The following is a 23252-nucleotide window of genomic DNA, read 5'->3' on the forward strand; positions in this document are numbered from 1 at the left end:
GCCGGGCGGGAACACCTGCACCGCTCCCCCAGGGCCGCTCCCGCCCGCGCCGCGGGGCCCGGAGACCCTCCCATTGTCTCCGGCGGCGGGGCGGGCAGGGCCGGGCCGGGGCCGCCCTCCGCAGCCTCATTGGCGGTCGCCGAGCGCCGGTGCCTTAAATGGGGCGCTCGGCGGGGAGCGGCTCCCATTGACAAAAGCAGCGCGGCGGCAGCGGGGTGGGGGCGGCGGAGCGGGGCCGGAGGAGCGGGGGAGGGCGGGGGGCGGCGGCGGCCCATGGAGGCGCGGCGGAGGCTGCCGCAGGGCTCGCCGCGGGCAGGGGCGCACTCGGCGCCCTGAGCCGCGGGTGCGGAGCGGGAGGCCGGCATTGCGGGCAGGGGCGTGCTGCAGCGCGCAGGGGCGGGCCGCGGAGCTCCGCTGCCGGCGGCCGGCTCGCTCGGCTCTCCTTTCCGCGGCGCGCACCCCCCGCCAGGCGCACGCACAGCGGTAACCGCCCCTTCTCCCCGCCGCCCTTCTCATCCTCGTCTCATGGCGCTGAGGACGGCAGCCCCCCGCTCCGCACGTAAGTAAGCGGCTTTGTGCGCGGCCCTGCTCGCTCCCCCCGCAGGTGAGGCGGCCCTGCCGCGCACCTGAGCCCGGGGCTGCCCGGGCGGGGAGGGGGGTGGGCAGGGTGGCTGCGGCTCGGCCCGGCCCGCGGAGCCCGGCGTGTCGCAGCCCTGCCGTTTCTAAGCCGCGGTGCGGCTCTGCCCGGGGAATCGTCGCGCTGGGGCGAGCCCCGGGGCCGGGGTGCGGTGTCTGGGGGCCGGGGCCGAGCCGTGGCCGCGGTGCGTCAGGGCGCTGCGCTCTGCATTTGCCCCTCGCAGGTGGCGGCTCAGCGGCTCGGCGCGGACATGGACCTCGGTGACTCCCCCAGCCCGGGGAAAAGCGCTGAAACCTCAAACCGAATGGAAACTGGGGGCGATGCCAGATCGGCACCTCGGCGGGGAGGAAGAGGAGGAGGAGGAGGAGGTGGCGGGTTTCCAGCGGCTGCCGAGCCCAGCGCTCCCCCGGTTGCGGAGACGAGCATGAATATTGACGGGCCCGTCGGTGCCGGGAGGAGCGGGGCGGCTGCCGCTGCAATGCCGGGAGCCCCGGGGGCACCTGCCCCGCCGCTCCGCGCCCCTTGCTCCAGGGATCCCAAAATGGTCCATCAGCGGTTCCTGCGGAGGAGCGTGGTGGACTCGGACCAGGAGGAACCTGCTTTCGACCTTCCCGAGTCAGAGCATCAGAGGAAAATTATTCTGCTCCCTAAAACCAGGAGGATAATTGCGGAGAGGGCAAAGGCAGGGCAGGGGGCCGTGGAGAAGGTCTGCCTGGAGGCCGAGCCTGCGGGGGAGCCAAAGGCACCGCCAGCCCCTGGCAGTGTCGGCGGGGCTGAGGAGCAGAAGGAGGCTGGCAAAGATGTGGAGAGGAAAGAGGCGTCAGATGCTTCCAAAGATCAGAGCAAGGCTAAGAAAGAGGAGCCTGAGGAGGAGGCTGACATGAAAGCGGTTGCCACCTCGCTGGATGGCAGGTTCCTAAAGTTTGATATTGAACTCGGGAGGGGATCCTTCAAAACGGTCTATAAGGGCCTGGACACAGAGACGTGGGTGGAAGTTGCATGGTGTGAACTTCAGGTAAGCCGAGCTGATCCTCCGGGTTTTTTTCTTTTGCATTGTAAGCCTAGGAGCTAAAGGCAACATGCTGGTGTCATCTACAGAAGCTCAGCTTTGAGCAGCCTTTATAGTCACCATTGCTTAGTATCCAGTGTCTAACTATAGCGCAATATTCTCATTGGTTCTGAATCTACCACCTTATATACACTCCTCCCAGGCTTAACCCTCTCAGGCCTGGGATCTGACTGCTGACTCTGGCGATGTTAACATAGGACCTGTCATATTGCATTAAAAAATCACGAGTCGCTCTCTCCAAATGCGCAAAGCATGCCGAAAAGAGCTAAATGGAGTTCCTGTCCCCCATTGCCCCCAGCCACTTTAGGAACCAGCAGCTTGATTTAGCGGGAATGGAGCAGCAGGTCTCTGTTAAAAAGACCCTGAATATATTTACAGGAGCGAACTTTCCTTTTTCTACAAATATAAATGCATAATCCTTTTATAAAGATGGAAGATCTGCTGCCCCCTTACTTGCCCTTTCTGCTGCTTTGAAACTGTGACTGCCACCAGCTTCTTGTGAATCAAACCTTGGAAAGCACCTGAGTGCTTTCCTTTTATATTTTAAGACCCCATGAAATAGTGCTTCAGTTAGGTCAAAGACCTGTCTATCCAAATACCTATTACATTTTAAATAAAACATTTGATTTGGCCTCTAGATCTTTACAGAGAAGGCATCCAGTAATATCTAAAGAGAGTGAAGAGTCAGATACTATCTTTTGCCGGTTTGGGAGGTAGCTCTTACCATTTTCTCGGTGATTTTTATATTCTCACATCTGTAAACATGACAGTAGTGTATGCTTTTCTTTGTGAAGCTTTTAGTGTCTGTTACTTACCTCATTTCTGTTAGCATTCATTTGAATAGGACCTATCCAAGAGAAAACCTGAGGTAATTTTTTTTTTTTTAGGTTGCTTTTCCTAGAGCTATTACTTAGTCTGAGTTACAGTGCAATTTTGGTGGGAATTAGAGAATTTAAGTCCGAGTTATAATTTGAGGTCCTTAAACTCCCACTGGTTGACTGAGCTTTATGGCCTGTGAGACTATGTGAGAATAGCATGTAAATAATGTGAGGTAGTAAGCCTCAGCTCCTGATTGTTTTTTCTTTTAGTGTTACCCAATCTGTTTGTATCTCACTCCTGGTTCCTGGGATAGGTGGGGATGGATGTAAAGTTCCATCTTCGTTCCCTAGTGACTTCATTACACCATATAATCGTGATTTACTGCAGCATTACTTCTTTAATAAAAAGTGTGGGTAGCACTTTTCAGTCTTCATAATCATGTGTCCCCATGGCTTTTATTAGACAGAAACGCAAAATACGGAGGCACAGCCGTTGCGCAGGGTAAGGCCCTGGGCAGAGGGCCCAAAGGGCTGGTGGTCGGGGATTTAACTGGCTGGGGGCACCTGGGGAAGGAGAGCGGCTGTGGGGTGGCCGTGGGGACCCCAGGGCAGCTGGGCCCTGTGGGCAGGCCTGCTCTTTGTCTGCTTTGGGCTTGTGTCCCGAGACTAAGGCCTGAAATTAATTGAGGCTGATAACTGGGATGCTGCCAGGGGCAGGTTTGTCCCCAGGCAGAGGCTGGTGTGGTTCCCTGTGTTCACTGCAGAGCCATCGGCGCATCAGGAATTCATCTCCTTGCCCATGTTTCGGCATGCTCTGGCAGAGGAACCGAAATGATGCATTTTCAGCGTACTTTCTGTAATGGAGTAGCTTGAACTACGAGACTGCCAAGTATGGTGGAGAACACAGCGTATTGGAATTCCAGTGTTTGGGTCGTTTAGAAAGAGATTGGGATGGGAAAATTGCATGATGAAGCTTACCTGGTGACTGGTTTTCTGATCCCTAGTTACACTCACTAGGAATTCTTGAACTGACCTGCATGTGAATAAATCATTTAATAATTCTCTCTAATTTCCACTAGTTTCCATTGCACGTGCTTCAGCTTAATTCAGATCTTACTACTAGATATTTTCAATTTAATACAGACTGTTTTAGGCCACTAACTAGAGAAAGAAAACTCATTATTTGACTGCTTTTGAGAAAATTACTGTGAAACCAGGCAAGGGCTGCTGGTTCTCCTGAAACACAATGAGTTTGGAGGTGATGCCAGAGGCCAGGTAATGTGAGATGGTGTGTGAATTTTGAAAACCAGGACTTTGGTCTGGATTGAGAAAGACTAACTGAATGACAAAAGCCTTTAATCACCATGTGATTAAAGCCTGTGCTTTTAGGCCGAGTTTGCATGAGGGAAGCTCAGGAGGTGTGAATGGCTGTGCTTTGTCTTGGGCTTTTTGACTTGTACAGTACTCTGAGTTCAGCTGGGGAAACATTCAGAAGGTGCTTTCATTTCAACACTTTATTCACGGCATTTTGAACACTTTTATGTAAGCAGTGCCAGTTAGATATGCCCTCGTTTGTGCCTCTGTGGGAATGTTGAGGTATCCATAGTGGAAGCCATGGTCACCATGTGGCTGGAAACAAAATTACTGCAGCCTCACACCATCAAAACCCATCCCAGAGCCCTTTTACGGAAATATTGCAACTGGTTATGCTTTGTCTTTCCTGTGGATGTGCACTTGTTACTTTCAGAGCCCGAGGGTTAAACGAGCAGCACTGAGGTTCCACGCAGGCGTTAATCCTCTCTCCTTGCTCAGCACTTTTTTCAGCCCAGTTGTACTTGTTGCCTGTGTGTCTGTCTCCTTTTTTGTCCGTCTGTACAAAGACCTTGCGAGCCATTCTTGTTCAGTGGTTTTATTTCATTGAAAAGGTGGCTTTAGGGTTCAGAACCGAAATCATGGCTTGGATTAGGGTAGGATCCAAATGCTAACCAAACTAGATCTGGGTTTTAGACCTGTCTGAAGATGTGAGAGCTGTAGTCAAATTCTAGCTAGAAAATAAGGGTATTGTTACTTCCTGAAACTGAAGTATTGGGGCAGTATTAGTGTGCCCTTGCAGTTTGGAAGGGTTTGCATTCTAAGGTTTTCATCAGCTATAATTAATTTTAATTGGTGGCGCACAATTGCTATGTGGTGAGGCTTCAGCACAACAGTATTTCAGTGTTGTGCTCCTAAATAAAATGTTAGGTCATGAATAAGGAATATAGGCTTTTGCCAATCTACTGCTGGCAAGCCAAATAATCCTTTTAGTTAGATGAATCGTTTCAAAATCCCCATCCTGTTTCCCCTTGGGAACATGTAGGGGAAACTGCAGAAGAGTCAAACCTGGTGTCATCTCACATGCAAAGACCTCATTGTACTTTATGGTTCTCACTTGAACTGTGAATACCGAGCTTCTGTTTGACTGTATTGAATTTTAGTTTGTTGAAAATGAGGAAGGGATAGACTGTCTCCTCCTGCTGTTGCTGTGCCTATGGCAAGCAGGTGAGAAAAGCCAGTTGGTGAACCTGACAGGAAAGCCAGGCTTTTCCAGTGCTTGCCCCAAACTGGTTCTTGGCTTCAGGACACTTGGTCTCCTGGAGCTTTCCATGGGAGCCCCTGATGCTCCCTGGGACAGAACTTAGCTCAGGGATTGGATGTTGGAGGTATTTGGGGAGCTAGGGAAGAGTGAAGGATGGGCAGAGGTCAGTTCTCCTTCCCCGCCCATATGGCTGAAATTAGAAATCGAGGGAATTAGAATAGCTCTGACCGCATTTTCCAAAAGGCCACCAAACCACGGGGCCTGTAATGGTAAACCAGCCATGGAGATGTGCTACTCCAGGGTGGCAACTGCTTGCTCCCTTCACCTACAGCTTTTCTGCCAAGTTTCTGGTTGTGTAGTTCTGTAGGGAAAAACTGGGTTTTCTTTACAAGATGAGTGTTTTACTTAAGTTTCGTAGCACTTATTTTTATGCCACTGCTGATCTTTTCAAACTGCCCGAACCAAAGAAGGAAAAGCATGGAAGTGCATTGTGTGTCTGAAGTCACTCAGATATTCAGGAGTTTCAGATTATTGGAGGGCACAGCTTTTAACTGAAAATTAAGTGCTAAATGTGGATGTGTTTCTGAACATGTCTTTCATTTTATTAGTATACAGTATTATGGGAACATGCAATGTATTTTCTTGATCTGTTTTTATTTGTTAAATGAGAAGCTCATCCAGATTGGGTGATAGCTGGCTGATATTAATATGGCGTGAACATTCTAGAAGTAGAAGATGAGATTAGACTTTGCTTTAATGCAAGGTGAATAAAAAGGGCATTTAAAATCATTATTTTTAGACCTGTGTGAGCTTGCTCATTTTTGTTTCTAAGGCTGATAGTCTTCCCTTGAAACAAAATTTCTATTTTGAGTGGATGAAGGGAGGAAAATCATGCAGTTTATTTCTAAGCATGTTACCTTATGTGTGAGAGAAAACTATGGTGCCTATGTAAATATTTTCTTTAATGTTTAAGTGTTATTTTCCATACTGTGTGCATGTACAAGATCTGTGATACTTGTTCAAAGTGATACCAAAGGTCCGCGGCTCAGATGTTTTTGTGGAAGCAGTTACATTTGCATGGTTAAAAGTGATGGCCTGTAAAATGGACAATATTAAAGCAAGTTCCCTTTGCTCTAGCAAAGTTACATCTGGCAAAATTAAATAGTGTGGAGCTGAATGATGTGGAAGTAGGAGGATGTCCTGCACCCCTCTATCAAGAAGCCAGGGGATTTCTTTCTGTCAGAGGTAATGTCTGCAGGACTCTCACTGGTGTGGTAGTTCGGATTTTGTAGCATCCTTGTTGGTTGACAGCGTTCATCTGGGGTTGAAATAGTAGCTGGTTACTATCTATTCTATTAACTTATTGGATGGGTGAACTTTTTAGTGTAAAAGAACAGAATAATTTAGAAAATCTGGGAGAAGAAAGGGAGACGGTATCTGAAAGCTTGAATCTGATACTGCTGCCTGCTCATATTACCTCTGAGGATAATTTTGACTGTTTTGAGTTAATTCTTGAGATAGTGACTTCTGTTTAAATTTAAATAGTTGGTTTAGCTCTGCTTTAGTGTCAGTATGAAAACATGTGCCTGTATCACTGGTGTTTGTTAGTATAGCTGTTGCCCTGACATGGAGAAGCAGGATAGGGATATGGTAGTGAACTATTAATAGACTGCTTCTCAAATTCAGCAAATGAAATAGAGCTGGGTCAGACTTCAGATTCAGCCTTTGAATCGAATAAGACTCCTTTCTTTTGCTTTTGAGCACATTTTGCCTAAAGGTAGATTGTGTGCTCTTCTAATCCTGGTTAAACTCTTCATGCTAGGTGTGTGGGGTCCAGTTGCACTAAGAGGAAATGACTTAAAATAAAACCAGAACTTGGTGTAAAGGATATTTCAGATCCCTTTGGTCATGTCTTGTCCACAGCTGACAGAGGAAAAAAAGCTGATGTTGCAGGCTGTCATCTCAGTAATGTTTGCACTTGATATGCCGTCTGACTTGTGTGTATAGCATGCTTACATTTATGGTCTGATTGCCTTGTTGTGTGGTTAGTGTCTAACAGAGGTCTGGAGAAAGCCCAGTGGCTCTGGGAATGATGTGCTAAAAGAAGGGCAGCAGTGGCAGTTCAGCTGTTGGTGACTGGAGTTATCATGATTTTTCATGCTCTGAGGGATGGGAGGTGCAGCAGAGGTTGGGAAGGGTGGGTGGATGAAAGGTACCATAAGGATGGGGTGTGAAGGGGCTGTTGAGGAGGCGAGTAGTGGTAAATCTCCCACACTTCAGGAGCCTGGCTGGGGTGGGGGGTCTGGGTTGAGTGCTGAGAAGAGCTGGCTACAACTGTGTGGGCAGGGGAAGTTGGGTTTTCAGGCTTGCCATGACATAGCTGTCGATTGCCAGCAGCAGGACATGTCCCTGCGTGTTCAGCAGGTTCTGTGGTAGGTCTGACTGGCCAGAAAACACAAATACAAGGTAAGTGCTGATGCAGGATACCCGAACAGCCGGTGGGCATGTCATGTGGGGTGTGTGACACTTGGCACTCCTGTTGGAAGAGTCATTTTCACTGCTCTGAAACAGGAGTGGTTGATACAAATAATATTTGGAGAAGATCTGAAATGGTCATGCAGAAGCAGAACTGGTTTTCCTTTTGGTTAAGTTTGTACATGTGAAATTGAAGTTACATCTGGAAATGTATTATTTCCTTGAAGTGTATTGTCCTATTAGAAAACACGGGTGCTATCCCAACCTTGATTTTGGTCTGCCCGCCACCAAGCTTGGAAAAGAAGGGGAAAGTTGGTGTGCTGTATTTATTTTTCTTCCATGGAGTTAAGTCAGCTAGAAACAACTGTCATTTAGTATCTTGCTATTCCTGTGTAGCTCTGAGATGGAGCAAGCAGCTCACTACTTTCCTCCTGCCCTTCGTCCTGCTCTGAGATGAGAAACCTGCCTCTTTTGCCAGGAATGAGTTTTACTACCATATTATCTGTGACACCTTAAACTTGTTGTAGCCTTTTCTGCGGTGGTGTCTGGACCAGTTTGTAAAACTGCAAGATGACAGATGTTTTCCAATCTCTGCTGTGTATGGTGTGATGGTCTTTCTGTGTATTTGTTTCCATTTCACTTCTGGAGAGTTGGTGAAAGTGTGAGCTGAATTGGTATGTGAAAAGCAAGGTGTGCACCCTCATTCTCCACACCTCATCCCAAAGAGTACTTGTAGATCTTTCTAAGTCCAATTTCCACATAAAACAGAAAGTAGAACCCGTTTTATGTATTGGATTGATCCCTTGCTCTGGAATGGCCTAATCTTCAAACCATAAGCAGCTTCCCATATCCCTGAAGAAAATCTTGCTATCCTCCAAAGAAATCAAGTCCATACCTCCTTTTGGCATGGTGTTCATCCAAAGCAGCTCGCCTGGTGGGAACTTTGTCTGTCAGAGATTAGCTTGGGTGCTGTGGAGCTTCTGAGCTGTTCTTTCTCCTTGCAGATGGTCATTCCCATGTAGAAGATGCTGAGGATTTGGTGTAAGGAGGGTGTGACAAGTCTTGTGTCCTCTGTGATCACCTATTGTGGACATAAGTTGTCAAGTTGCTGAACATCTCTAAGCCTTGGGGAGCATCTTAGTTGCCAGCCAGTCATCCATAACGATGTTCTAAATCAGCTGGCAATAAATGTGCACCAAAAACTTTGTAGAGTGATTTGTTTGTTAGCAGTGACTTGACTCACACGGAATATGTACAGTTAAGTGGTGTGTGGTGATACACCTTCTATTCAATCCCTGAAAGAAAAATATAAGTAAACTCTATATTTGTGCTCATCTTGAATTTTATTTTTGGAAGATGCTCCATTTTAGGCTTGAATGGTCTTGCAAACCTGGGTTTTCAGTTCACCATCATTCCAACAATGCCTTTTACAAAAGATTTATTACCAATACTAAACATGCCATAGCCTTTCTGACGCTATTGTGCCTACAGCGTTATTCTAAATAAGCACATTTCTGGAGCTGAATGGGATTTCTCCCGTCCTTCTCCAGAATCTTCCATACAAGTGTGTGTGCATTCTAATTCCTATCAGTGTCAGCGTACACAATCAGATTTATAAGTGATTTACTGCAATATTTTTTTCTGCGTTTAATATGGCATAACAGCTGTAAAATGTGGTGGTTAAATATGCAGTGGGAGTAAGGGGTAAAATGAAATGCCATATACATGTTGCTTAAACTATCAAGGAAGGAGTAACTCAAGACCTAATACCATCTGTTCTTCAGTTGTTTGCTACAGGGGGATACAAAACAGTTATTCATGAACTCTGAGGAAAACAGATAGGAGAATACAGGCTCAAATAACATTGGTGGGGTTTTTTCTTATTTGCCTGTTCTTTGTCAATTCAGTCTGATCTTCATTCCTGGCTTACTAAAAGGGAAATTAAACACTTTTAGTATTTGATCCCATTATGAATCTCTGCAGTACTTGACCAAAGTTAATTTGAATTTTAGTGTAATTTTTGGTTAGGCAAATAAACTTAAAACTGCTTTTTGTAAGAAAATGAAAACCTGAAAGGAAATGGGGGCATTTTTGTTACATGCCAGTATTTTATTTTTAATGCTTTTTTTGGGGGAGGGGGGAAAGCTGTATTGTAGTTGGTTACTAAAGCTACCAATTTGCCTTTCTCCAATTCTGAAAGTCCTGCTATAGTCTAGCTCACCGGAAAACTACTTAGGAGGCTTTTTGTTTCATCTTAACCCGGATAATTCGAACGTAAATCTGTATGGATGATGGCTGACTTTTTTTTCCTAGCTATGTTTATACTCTTGGGGAACTATATTACCTTTTCCATTACCTATTTAGCAAAGTATGGGCCTTACGGAACTGTGATTCTGTGCTGAGCACACTGATGTTGTTGTGCTGGGTGTATTCCTGTATTAGCAGGGCTTGCCCAAATGCCATTGTCATGTGCTTCAAGTGCTTAAAACTGTCTAAAACCCAGTAAGACTGAACAGATGGAGGAAGGCTTTTTTCTCTAGCTAAATAATAAAAGAATGTTCTATAAAATAAGGTTTTATTAAAAAGAACAAATGGCAGTTGGTCACTTCATATATGGAGACGGAGCATTTATTTTACAAAAGCAGCGTTGCCTAAGTCTGCTTCTAAAATCGGTGTTCCTTTCTCTCACTGGTGTGTGCTTAAAGGATTAAAATTACGGTGTTTATTCCGGATTTTTGTACAATAAGCAGCTTTTTAACATTGCTTTTCCTGATGCTGTCTGCATTTTTTTCAGTTAGTAACATTTTGGGTGACCCATTGTACTCGCTGGAGCTGATACAGCTGTGGTGGTTGACTGAGCAGAATCAATTTTGTCTATTAAAGTAGAACAGTGTAGAAGGGGGAGGAAATCACAAAATTTCCAGCGGATGTATCTCATTGCTGCAGGCCTGTCTGCTGAAATATTTGATAAAAATCTAGATCTTGTAATTCTAAATGGGTTTATTTTGGTCTAGGATTTACTGATTAATTAAGGAAAATTGCCATGGTTGTGTGTGTTTGAACTAATTTTGTTTCTTTCATATCAGTGTTTGTTTTGAAGATTGTTGTTGCACTAATAAAATGGACTTGCTTTTCTCTCAACTATGGTAGGACTTGCGTTGCCTTTGATTACTAGTGGAGGGGGAGAATATCGTGTCCTTTGGGAAGCAGAGCTTGTTTGTATGTATGTAAAACTAGTAGTAGGAGCAGAGAAAATACACAAGCACTTCTATTAAGCCATGAGTTATAGGGTAAAATGAATTGGTAAGACTGACCTAGGATGGTTGCTTATAGCCCGTCTTGGCTTCTCAAGTTATGGTCTTGCTTGTGGTGGTTTTTGCACATGCTTTGGGGGAGGTGGCATCAGTCCCTGCTGTCCTCCAGGCTTCTAATTTTATAACTTTTGTAATGTCTTTCATTGATCTTAATGAATTTGAAAAGTCTGTGGCAATTCAGCCTGTGAGCCTCAGGAACTTCCAGTGCGGGTGGATGGGGATGAGTTATAGGGGGAGAATATCACATGATATTTGGGGATTATTTGTATTGTAAGGGCCTTGATAATTTGAAGCTCTTGTAGCACTGTTCTAAGAAACATGGGGATTCCTGTAGCTTCTGCTGGTTCTCAAGTGCATGGCAGACTCCTGAACAGGGCTGAAGTTAACTGAAGCAAGATTGAGCTATAAATGTTTCTAGTCTGCTGAGAGCTTCTGAGCTCCATCCATCCATGTCAAAGTTGCAGTGATCATTTGGTCTTTAAATAGAAAACTCACTTTGGAGTCTTCATGTCAGACCTTAAAGACCTGTTTGCTTGAGCTGGTTTCTACTCTGCTGTAGGGGTGTCCTGTCCAGCACTCTGTTTCCTCTCATCTGAGAATGGAAGTATCTCCTGTCACGGAGGCACGAAGCTGCAGGAGGTGTGCTCCTCACCCTTCCATTAGCCCCAGTGACTACTGCAGGTGGGGATGGGAGTTCAGAATGAATCTCCCATGTTTAATCCCTTTGTTATTGCTGCCATGGGAGTAGAGATGGGCAATACCTCTGGTAGGTGCCATGTAAGAGTTTCTTCTAGGAAACTCCTTCCTGTAGGTGCTGTCAACCAGCTCATTCACAGCATGGTAGGTGTGTTCTGCAAACATCTCCCAGCCCCAGCTATTTGAAGAATGGATGAACAGTTCATTTCTGGGTCCTGGCTGTGTTTCTGTACAAGGATGCACTGACCTCAGTTATGGGGTGTACGCAGGAGCCCTTGGCTTCTGCAGGAACCTCATCTGCAGGAAAGGTCCCAGTACCTTGGGTGCACTGGCAGCTGGAGGATGGGGTGTCAGGGCTGCAAGTGCTTTCAGGAGAGTACATTTGGACCCAGGTCAACTTTATGCCTTATTTTTATAGTACGTTAAATTAAGCCAACTGGATAGATTCCCATGTGATACAAGATACTCCTACAAAGGCACCCTGTGTTTTCCCCTGGGCTGTGGACAACTCTGGATTCCTGTGTGTGGAGGAGGATTAAGCTTTCTTTTCAAAGTATAGAAGAAAGAAACCTGTAGCAAATATCTGTGGTTGGGAGGAATAAATTACAGATATTTTGTGAGATATTTTTTGTGTGTGTGCCTTGACTATTTGAACCCCTGTTCCCTGTCCACCCCCCACTCCTGAGCACCCTGCCAAGGCCTGTACCCCCATACCCCACATCACACCGGGGCTGTTAGCAGGGAAAGCTTGTTGTATGCGAGGAGATTATCCTGCTGCCAGGGATAATTCTGACTTCCCATACCATGAGAAATAATAGATGTGCATGATCTGAGATGTGTATCTGCTTGCTTAGGTGAAGCCAGTATTACAAGTTTTTTAACTGCTGAAGCGACAAAACTACTGGAAACAGCAGTTCTTCCTCTAAGTAACATCAAAGCATTAACTACAATGCTTCATTTATTAAGTATGTGTATACTGTTTTAGAGTTCTCAGGTGGTTTGAGGGAGGGAGAACAGGCCAGTGCTCACTCACATGTGGGTTTCAAAGAAAACTTTTCCTCTCAATAGCTTTATTTTTGGGCTCTTTGCTGCGAAATAAGACACTTGAGATTATGGAGTCTGTGTATTCAAAAGCAACTGTTGCAGCTAAATGGGCCTGTGGATGTTTGACTTCTGCCACACTAACAGCTATCCATATTTTTAATTTATTTGGTGATGTTGAACAACAACTCAGTTTATAGCAAGTGTTACTGGGGAGTGTGGTCCATGTTGGGAGGGGATCTCTCAGCATGAAGATGATGGAGAATGAGAAGCTGGAGGGTCTGATTGGGGAAATCAGCTTTGCCTGAGCAGGGCCTACCGGAAAATATACAATTTACTCACCTGGAACCTAAAAATGAAGCTGGTGTTGCTGCTGAATCCCAGGTTGAGCGGGAGGGGTGTGACTGGTGCTGATCTGGTTTTGTTACGGATTAGGGAAGGATTACAGGGTGGTTCCTTTGTGCATTTTTTTTAGGAGGGTTTTATTAAAAATTGATTCTACTTCATAAAATCTTTCCAGTAGGCTTCTAAAAAGCAGTTCAGTGTCTTATTCCTTCTCATTGCTCCTCTTCCCTGTCATCTTCTACCACCCCAAAAGTTACAAGGACAGTATCCTGCTCTATAACACCTTCTGTACCACCACAGGGTGTGTACAAATACTTGTTCCTTTATGTCCCTTTTTTGTTTTTCAGAGGGTCATCTGCACAATCACTTGAAATTATCATCTTTGATTCATCTCATAAGATACTTTGATAAAATTTAGATACTCTGTACTTTAGGCACACTGAAGTATCCACTATCCTAGTTGCGTTTTTAGAGCTGAAATTGTAATTTATGAATTTTCTGTTAGAGAAAGGAAAAAAGTCATTAAAACATTTCCACTAAGCTAATTTTTGTGTGCAGGAAGAGTGAACTCTTAAATTCTTATGAACTGTGGCCTTTGTGCCTTAAAAGATCCGTAGTGTACATTTCAAAATGGATTTCTGTCAGCAGGGTGACTAATGAAATCATCTTGTAGTTGGAGTTCTTGGTACCTAATAAGATGTGAACTCCCGGTGAAGCTACTACTCACAGTTCGGTTGTTTCTGAATGTACTGTTCTGTGGATTTTACGGATCATGCTTTTTCTGCAGTTTTTCCTTCAGTGGGGGCAACTAGAGAATTTCTCTTTCCCTTTTCTATCAGTTTTTCTGAAAATTGAAAGTTGCTTTGTTTCCATGACTTGCTACCCTGACTGACTTGCTAAATGTATTGTGGGCAACAGGGACACGTACACACACACAGCATCAGCGCAGTCTTATTCCTGAAGAAACAAAGGCTGAAAAATCACCTTTTTTTTCCAGCAACCACTAGAAAGAACTAACAGGGATGAGTTTTCTTAGTCTTGTCTTGCTCTTCATAAATTTAAGTCTGTGAAAGATAGAAAACTCCCAGTAATTGGGGACAAGTGCTGTACCGAGAGCAATCTATGTGGAGGATGCAGTGGAGTGTTTTGAGTCTGTTTTAATTTCCCAGCCTGGATGGATGAAGTGGAAGCCTCTTCTTGTTCATCTTTGTGTCAATTCTGAACAATGTGTATTCACGTTTCCCATCAACTTGGTACAGTTTTGCAAGTATTTTTCTCAGAGGATACATATTTAAGGGTCAGAATGAACTATAGTCTGTGGCAAAGTGTGTTTAATTGCGTGAGTGGGGAAATGGAATAGCAGGTTTAACTAAAACATCTTAAATGTGCTGAAATGTTAATTGTTCTTAGAGATCTAAGAGATGAAAAATTGCTCACGAAAGCCTGTTCACCTGTTTTAATCAGCTTATTTAAAAAAAAAAGCGCAAAAAAACATGTATCCTACTTCTCTGGTGCTCAGAAATCCCTGAGCCAGGGTTTATGCTTTTATTTCAATAAGCATTATATTCAGTCTGTGTTTTAAGCATGCTTTATATTTTTAAAATGTAATAACATTCCCAGAGCAGCAGCTTTTCTTCTTAGGTCTGCCCAAAATCGCCATGCAGATTTACCTGGCTTTCAAATAACTCCTTGCACTGATAGCGGTGTGATGATAGCACGTCTGGAGAGTGTTATTTCTCTTGCAAGATTAAAATGAACAAATAATATTAATCGAAGCGAGACAACAAAAGCAACTATATAACAGTATCCAGCAGTGGCAGTGTGCATGCCCGTACCAGACCTGTGATCTTCACAGGGGAAAACACAATGCCAAATCAGCGTATTTGTAATATATATATATTTTTGCAACATAGCTAGAGAGCCAGTGGTTCAGTTGATTGACTTCTCCTTAACCCTAGATATGGAGATGAAAATACATGCTCAAATGCTTCCCTTGTTTTTCAGAGAAAAATCCAGTAATTCTACTTTTCCTTAAAAACCTGTTGTAAGGGAAATATACTTGCTATCAGGCTTCATTTTGTAGTGATAAACCTTAAATAGCTGATGTGTTATATCTGGTAATGATGCTGCAAGTGGAGGGGGGAATTAATTAAGCAATGGCTGTGTTGTGATTTGATTTGGATTATTTTGGTCTCACTTGTTGAGTTGCTGTTTACTTTCAAATTCATGGCAAGTGTTTACTGTTTGTTTATTTGCTCTTTGCTTATTGCATATGCATAAGATGGATGTGAAAGTTACTTAAAAAACCCCACACAAACCTACAGTAGTAATCATAATAAGGATACAATGTTCATGCATCTGAGATGAATACAAGAGTCTAAAATTGTCACTGTCCTCCTAAAATTAGATCACTGCAATGAGTATTATCCTTTGATAAAAGACCCTTTAAAGTATGTGGGTTTTTAAAATTAATTGTAGTATGTGGCACTCTTTAATTGCAGTGGTGCAGAATATATTAATGTATTTCTGGTAGGAAAAGTGGGCCTGAGTGATTTTAAAAGAAAATGTCTTTAGTTTGTGAATTCTCAAGCGCTTCCTTTAAAAAGTACCTAGAGTGGTTTAGTAGGGGGGTTGTGAACTTGTAGGTAGAGCTCTGCTGAAGCCTAACTTTACAAAAGTTTTAAGTCTTTCTTTACACTGCAACTAATATGTCAACTTCCTCTTGAATACTGTGTGTAAGTGCTGATTGTGTGCTGTCATACTCTTAAGATGCTAGAAAATAAAATAAACTGATCTTTAAAATTAAATTGATCAGAGCTGCAAGGAAGGCTGTGCTAAAACCTTTGTTTCATTGCAATAAATTGTTCTTGGATTGTCTAATTTTGAAAACTTCTCAAAACAAAACTCTAAAATATTTGGAGTAAATCACTTTATGACTCAAAATAACACTCTGGTGGTTTTGTATGGGATGATGATCCATGTCTAGATTTTGATGTCTTATTATAATTTTATTTTATATTCAAACTATTGCATTATTAATATTTGGAAATTGTCTGAATCTGCTGGCAAGACTAATCCAGCCTCCTTGTGCAAGATGTCCTTTGAATACTTCTGAGCACCCTTTTTTGAGACACTTAAAATTTAACTAAGCCACTTGGCACATCTTGGAGCCTAAACTTGTACATTTTTAGCCTCGTAGACTAAAAATACATAGTCTTGTAGACTAAAAATACATCTTTTAGAAAAAGAATGGTATTTGCAGTAAATCAAACTCATTTTGAGTGTGCTAATATAAATGAGTGGTATTTGATAACTTTTTCAACTAGAGCTTGATGAAAACCAGGCTTTTGTCAAAAGAAAAGCTCAGCTTAGTGAGTAACTGACTCTGGGGAGGCTGCCCCCCTGCTCTGTTTCTTTGTACTGCAGCAGAGAATGCTGCAGATTATGTCTATAATGGGGTTAATTGACAGAGCAGAAAGGGGTAAGGAGAATTTGCTGGATTTAATGTTATAGTTGCGGGGGGGAAAGAGTAGGAAGGGCTGATCTGGCACGTGCTGCCCTGTGAATACATGTGTGTCGATAGCTGGCAGGTGGGGAGATGTGCATGATGTGCTCTTGTAATAACATACATTTTTCCATGTATATTATTAGAGTGGGAATTAATGTATGGGTTTTTTTGTTTTGTTTTGTTTTCTCATGGAAATGTCTTGGGAGAAAAGGGTGTGATGAGAAACCTCTTCAGCCAGCCTTGTTCCAATTGTCAGGGAGAAAACCCCCAGGCTCTTTCACTTCAGTCTCCCTGGCTCTAGAAAAGGCTTTGTGAATTGAAGCACAACTAAGAAACTACCCTAGAGTTTTTGGTTTTTTACCTTTTAAAATTTAATAGGTAAGGGTGTTTTATTTCCTACACCTGTAGTTCCTGGTTCCTCTCAGAAGCTGCCAGCATCCTTAGCTGAAAATCGGAAATATTAAATCCTGTTATAGGCTGAGCCTGTGAGGGCTTTAGAAAAGTTTGCATGTGTTTAGGTTGGAAAATCTTATATCCATGTGCAATGTCTTAATGTTATGGTGCACGGGCTTAGGGTTTATTTCTTTTTGTCTGCTTGCTGTCCTGCCTGCGGTGCCGAACGCGGTGGCTGGAGCAGGACCGAGGGCTCCCTGCTCATCTGCAGGGTGGAAATCGGGGAGGTTTGGGAGTTGAATTTGTAGGCCAAACCTCTGTTGATATATTTATTTCCTGTCCTATTTTTGTCTTGTACATTTGAAACTATTTTTATTCAGTATAATGTTCTGGAGGACCTAATGTAGTTAATAGACTTTATAAAAAAAACCAAAACAACATCCAAAACCAAAACACCCTATTGGGAATGAAAGGTCATTGCAGAGCTTTTAATTTGAAGTCCAACCAAACAGGCGTGGTATTTAATCCATCTTTCCTTGGAGCAGCAGCCAGCATATAAAAGCCATAATAAGCAAATTATTAGTTACATCCTCTTCTCAGTCTAACTGAATGTCTTCTAAACTAATATATATGGGCCTGCAGTGGCTTCCTTCAAATGTGACCTTTTTTTGTTTTAGGTTTCTAGTAAATAATGGGGCTGTCCTGGCTTACCCAAGGTGACTAAGTGTGCTTCATCAGTTTATTTCCAGTTAGCTATTCTTCCAGGTGATCTCCCTGCTCTAAAGGGATACTAATTTACTAATGTCACAGGAAATTTCTTCTAAGTCCTTTTTCTAGTTAGTTAAGCTTTGAGTTATTTGAATTAAGAAAGGTTTCTTGTTCTGGATTTAAGTGTACATTTCTTTCAGATCATATGTATTCTCTGCATCTGTTTTTCACGTAATTTTTGGATTGAAGTGTTCCAAATTTTTCTCAAGAGTCTGCAAATTTAATTGGGTGAGGAAGTCTGTTCCTCACTATATTTCACAATTTAAATAAATTATTACATCTCAAACTGAACTTCTACTATAAAGAAGTCAAAACACATTATACTTGGCTGCGTGGTATAATGCTTTACAGTTGACAAAAAATCTTCTGTGTGAAGTTAAAAATATTAAGCAAAAATAGATTTTATGATAAACATCATTTATCACTGTTATAGATGGAGATTGGCTTTGGAGAAATTAGTTTAGGTATCTTTTTCCATCATCAGGAATGGAGCTGTGACAGCAGAGGTTTCTCTGCGTCCCCTCCATGCTCAGGCCTGCACTGTTCTGCTCCATCTCCCTTGGACCCACCTCTGTCCATCTGGCAAAGCCTGGAGCAGGGCAAGAAAGTGGGATCAGTTGGGTTACATGCTGTGAAATCTGCTGGTTTAGAAGTGTCCGTGCAGGTATTTCAGGCATGGGAAACAAGCGGCAATGGGATCGGCGGGTGGTGGTTGGGCCGCCAGCCTGGGTTCTTGGTGGTGGCCGTGAGGCTCCTGGTGGCCCTGTGGGTGCTGCTCTCTTTTTGTCTTTTGCTGGCACAGGGAAAGAGGTGAATAATTGGAGCTGTGTGAGAACAGGGAAGGCTAACAGAGCCTCTGAAAATACAGCTTCAGCTCAGCCTGCCATTGGGACTTGCAGCTTGTTTGTGCAGAGGCTGTTTCTCCTGGCGGGCAGGCTCTGACGGCATGGCCGCCTGTGGTATTAAGGCAAGGTGATGATTCACAAGAGTGAGTTCCTAATGTTCCTTCCTCTCAAAATTGCTGTGAACCTACGTACATGGGGAAAATGTCGTTAAAGCTGATATTGGAGAGATTTGTCTACATGCAGAGGCACGGTTACATAATGTGGATATAAAGGACAAGTACTGTTGTCTGCTACCAAATTGTAGGACAACTAAAATGTGACTGGTTAGGAAGGGCAGACTAGACATTAAGCACCAACACACAAAGGGGATGTGATTATTCCAGACTTTGTTTGATCCCCAGATGTTTGCATGTTTGCCACTCTTTAGGCATGGCAGAGGGTAAGTGCAATTCAGGGAAGAGTTAATTAAGGCCTTTAGAGTGAGCCATGCGAGTGGCACTGCCTGTCTGCATCGGGCACACCAAGGGCTTTCTGCCCCGCCGGGTCAGCAACGGGCAGGTTATCGCTACGGGCTATAGAGGAGCCTTGAACCTGGTACAGGCCGGCTGGCATCAAGGGGAGTTTGGTCACTGTTGGAAATCATGTTGCACTGATCTGGCTTCTGTGGTGTGTGGTGTTTTTTTTTTTTTTTTTTTGTGGTGGTGTGTTTTTGTTTTGCTTTTTTTTCCTGGGAGGTGGAGAGGGAATAATGTCATGTCAGTGCAGCAGAAAAAGGCACTTCAGGTGTTTTCCAAAGGCAGATAAGCTGTATGAATGGATGCTTGCAAGAGGGGAGCCTCGGGGGCTCAGCAGGGTGTGTAGGGAGTAGAGGAGTGAGGGGCTGGGGTCAATGGGGATGGGGGGTTGTGGAGATGGAGAAGCCCATGGACTGGAAACTGTGGGCAAGGTGCCTTCCTGTCCCCTCTCCTGGGATTGTCTGAATCCTGCCCTTGCTCCTTCACCTGAGCTGAAGCTGGCTTGATTCTTTAATGTGAGATGGAGCTTGGAGGATTTCTTCCCTCTGGGTAACATTTTGCCCACGTTACTCTTTCTCCTTGTCTATATGTTACATTTGCAGTGAATCATGGAAAAGCTCCAAGCCCTTTCTGGTGTGACACAGGATCTGTGCTGCTCCTCAGCTGTTTTTCTAAGCAGCACCTGCCATGGCGTCTCATCCAGAAAGCAGTGGTGCTGGAGGCAAAAATGCAAATGAATGAGCTTGCCCAGATGGTCTGGTTGGGAACAGAGTCGCTGGGAACGGAGGATGCCCTGATGAGAATGAGCAGCACAATCCCCTCTGAGGTGTTGGTTTAAGAGGGCATCTAATTGGGACGTATGTGCCTCCGCAAACCTTTCTAAAAAACTGTTTCTGCTTGAAGATTAGTATCCAAAGCGCGGCAGTGCCTGTGGGCTTTTCTGGATTTTTTTTCTCTAATTGGTGTGCCTTGTCCTGTGGTTCTGAGGCAGAGCGAGTGCACCAAGATACCTGAAATGTTTTCCAGAAACTGGATTAGAGCAATATTGTGTTCCAGATCTTACAGGTAAACCAAATCAACCGCTCAAAGTTTCAACAGTTGTATTAGCCTCAGCTGCCTGCTGACCGTTGAAATGCTGCCTGTTTTTCAGATTTAACCTTAATTAAGAACCTGTGAAACACCTAAGTCTCTGCTCTTCCCAAAAGCAGGGACATGGATCAGCAGGGAGGTTGTGAACTGTCAATGTTGCTTTCAGCTGATGCTTCCCAATCTCCTAACCTTAATATACAAAATGTTGGGCAATTCCATTAGATTATTAACAGCATGTTCTCTGGTGCAAACCACTGCATGGATCTCACTTTGAGAAAGATGTGGATGGGTCAGTCAGAATCCAACATGTGGTTACAACAGTGAGCAGAGACCTGGAGTCCATGGCTGGTGGTGTGAGGTGGTTTGTCCAGTCTAGGGAGGAGGTGACTGATTTAAAGATATTTGAAGAACAGTATCTGCAAAAAAAACCCTCAAAAGCCTACTTGAAAGAGGAGTTGAATAAATGATTCTTCATGCCCACTATGTGCAGGCAAATAATTAATGGGCTTAAAATGAAGCTAGGGAGATGCAGGCTAGACAAAAGGGAGAACTTTGCAACTAAGAGCAGTGGACACTGACAAATATTCCCTAGGGAGGCTCACTGGAGCTGGTGTACAGGTCTGTCTGGAATAATTTTGAAATAGTCGTTCTTGTCTTGGAGCAAGGGAGTAAATATTTCCCAGTGACCTCCAGAACCACTTGCTGCAGTTCTTATTCTGTGCCATGGCATTGGTCACATGTTTGGGTTTACAAGGTTTGCATTTATATTGGTGTCCTGTGAGCACTGTTATTTCAATCAGCACACGGTTTATGTAAGTTTGGTTTAGTTTGGTAAGGAGCCAACCTAAACTGAGCACTCATAAGTCATCTTCAGATCGAGCTGTTGGCAAATTATATTTGTATGTATTTCATTAAGAGTGCATTGAACTGGTTTCAGATGGTGTAAGGGTTAGGGTGCAGCTTCAGGTAGTAGCCTAGCCAACAAAAAATGCCCCCATTTTGCACACAGAGGAATGGAACAGCTGAAAGCGGCACCGTGTGCGGGTGCAGAGACTGCCCTTCCAGCCATGCTCGCTGGCTGCAGGGAGGGACAACACGTCGTGATGGGCTGACTGCAGAACCTCGCTGGGAGGGTAAGGCTGGGCTTAGCTGGGTTAGCCTGGCAAACCAAGAGGAGATGTAACAGCTCAGTAGAAAGACAAAGGGAGGGAAAACTCGCTGGAAGGAAGAGAGCCCTGGAGGGCAGAGGATGAAGTTGGCTGGGGAAGCAGCGCATCTCAGCTGGGCTCGGGTAGAGTGAGCAAGGAGGAGAACTAAGGTTGTAGCACAGCTTTGCATTGGGAGCAGCATGACAGCAGTTCTGATTGTTTTAAGAAGGTGATGAATTTATGGCCAAGACTATCTCGTGTGTCCTGCAGTTGACCTTGGAAGTTCTTTATGTAAAAGTTCCGCAAGAAGAAACTCTTCCTTCTTGAGTTACTGCTTGGTTTTGTGTGTGGTGTGTGGTTTTGTTTGTTGGTGGAACCTTATTGTTAAAATGTTCAGGTTTCATCCAACATGTGCGATGTACTAGTGCAAAGTGGAAGCTTCAGAGAGGAATGTTTTAAAAAAAACAAACAACAACAAAAAACACCCAAAAAAAAACCAAAACAAACCCCCCAAAACCCCACCAAACACCACAAAACCCAGACACTTTAATTTGGAAATATTTTTTTTTTTTTTTCAAGTGCTCATATTACTTCTGAATTGCTGTTTGGGGTTTTTTTGGTTTATATGGGGTTTTTTGTTGTGTGAGTTTTTTTTCGTTTTGAGTCTCTTGTATACTCAAGTTAGGTCAGGTTTGCAACTGCATGAATCACTGGGGTTTTGAACATACCTGTAAAAATAGAGGAAGAAAAGCTTTTATTCTGTTCATGAACCACAATGTCTCTCAGGTTATGTATTTGCACTTTGTCTATAGATTTGATTTTTGTTGGAGCTATTGACAGTGGCTGGAGGCTCAGAGTCAGCAAACTAAACCAAGTGTCTGATGAACTTGGGAGCAGAGATAAATTGACATAGCATGATGGTTTCTTATCCAGCGCAGAACATATAAACTGTGTTGAAGCAAAATGTTGTTGTGTGCAAGTGAACTGTAACCTGATGAAATTTAACAAGGGAAAGTGTAGAGTCCTGCATCTGGGCAGGAACAACCCCAGGTTCCAGTATAAGTTGGGGAATGACTAGTAGAAAGCAGTGTAGGGGAAAGGGATCTGGGGGTCCTGGTGGACAACAGGATGACCATGAGCAGCACTGTGCCCTTGTGGCCAGGAAGGCCAGTGACATCCTGGGGTGGGTTAGAAGGGGGTGGTTAGTAGATCGAGAGAGGTTCTCCTGCCCCTCTACTCCGCCCTGGTGAGACCCCATCTGTGTCCAGTTCTGGGCCCCTCAGTTCCAGCAGGACAGGGAACTGCTGGAGAGAGTCCAGAGTAGGGCAACAAAGATGCTGAAGGGAGTGGAGCATCTCCCGTGTGAGGAAAGGCTGAGGGAGCTGGGTCTCTTCAGTTTGGAGAAGAGGAGGCTAAGGGGGGACCTTATTAATGTCTATAAATATATAAATGGTGAGTGCCATGAGGACAGAGCCAGGCTCTGCTCTGTGGCAAACAATGATGGGACAAGGGGTAATGGGTTTAAGCTGGAACACAAGAGGTTCCACTTAAATTTGAGAAGAAACTTCTCAGTGAGGGTGACAGACACTGGAACAGGCTGCCCAGGGGGGTTGTGGAGTCTCCTTCTCTGGAGACATTCAGCACCCACCTGGACATGTTCCTGTGTGACCTCAACTAGGCATTCCTGCTCTGGCGGGGGATTGGACTGGATGATCTTCTGAGGTCCCTTCCAATCCCAAACATACTGTGATACTGTGTGTGATGTGGAGATGGTGATGGTGCTTCAGCACTGAGGGCTTGGAGCAAAGAAGCAGCGACGGCCACATCTTCATGTGGCCCTGACTCTCCATGCCTCCCTGTTCCATGGCCTCTACCTTCCAGCCCAAGTGAGGAAGTCATATAGGAATGACTAAATTTTTGTCTTCCTGACTTTACCGAGCTTCATTTTTATGGCTGTGGAAGTGATGGTACAGTATTCTGTGTAGAGGTTGACATTTCCTGCTATCTTTCTAATTT

The 23252-nt window shown here is 44.3% G+C and overlaps 1 protein-coding gene across 4 annotated transcripts in view; it reads left to right on the forward strand.

Moving 5' to 3' along the window:
- Positions 1-265: 265 nt before the first annotated feature.
- WNK2 (WNK lysine deficient protein kinase 2) overlaps positions 266-23252 on the forward strand; it is a 112208-nt gene continuing 89221 nt past the window's right edge. For all 4 annotated transcript variants that reach the window (XM_082059986.1, XM_082059989.1, XM_082059988.1 and 1 more), the window contains exons 1-2: positions 266-559; positions 861-1652. In XM_082059986.1, the coding sequence (XP_081916112.1) occupies positions 888-1652 (765 nt within the window). In that variant the 5' untranslated portion in view covers positions 266-559; positions 861-887. The remainder of the gene's footprint in view (positions 560-860; positions 1653-23252) is intronic.

The sequence above is a fragment of the Streptopelia decaocto genome, assembly GCF_964273445.1.
Source record: "Streptopelia decaocto genome assembly, chromosome: 8".
In the NCBI taxonomy this organism is placed as follows: Eukaryota; Metazoa; Chordata; class Aves; order Columbiformes; family Columbidae; genus Streptopelia; species Streptopelia decaocto.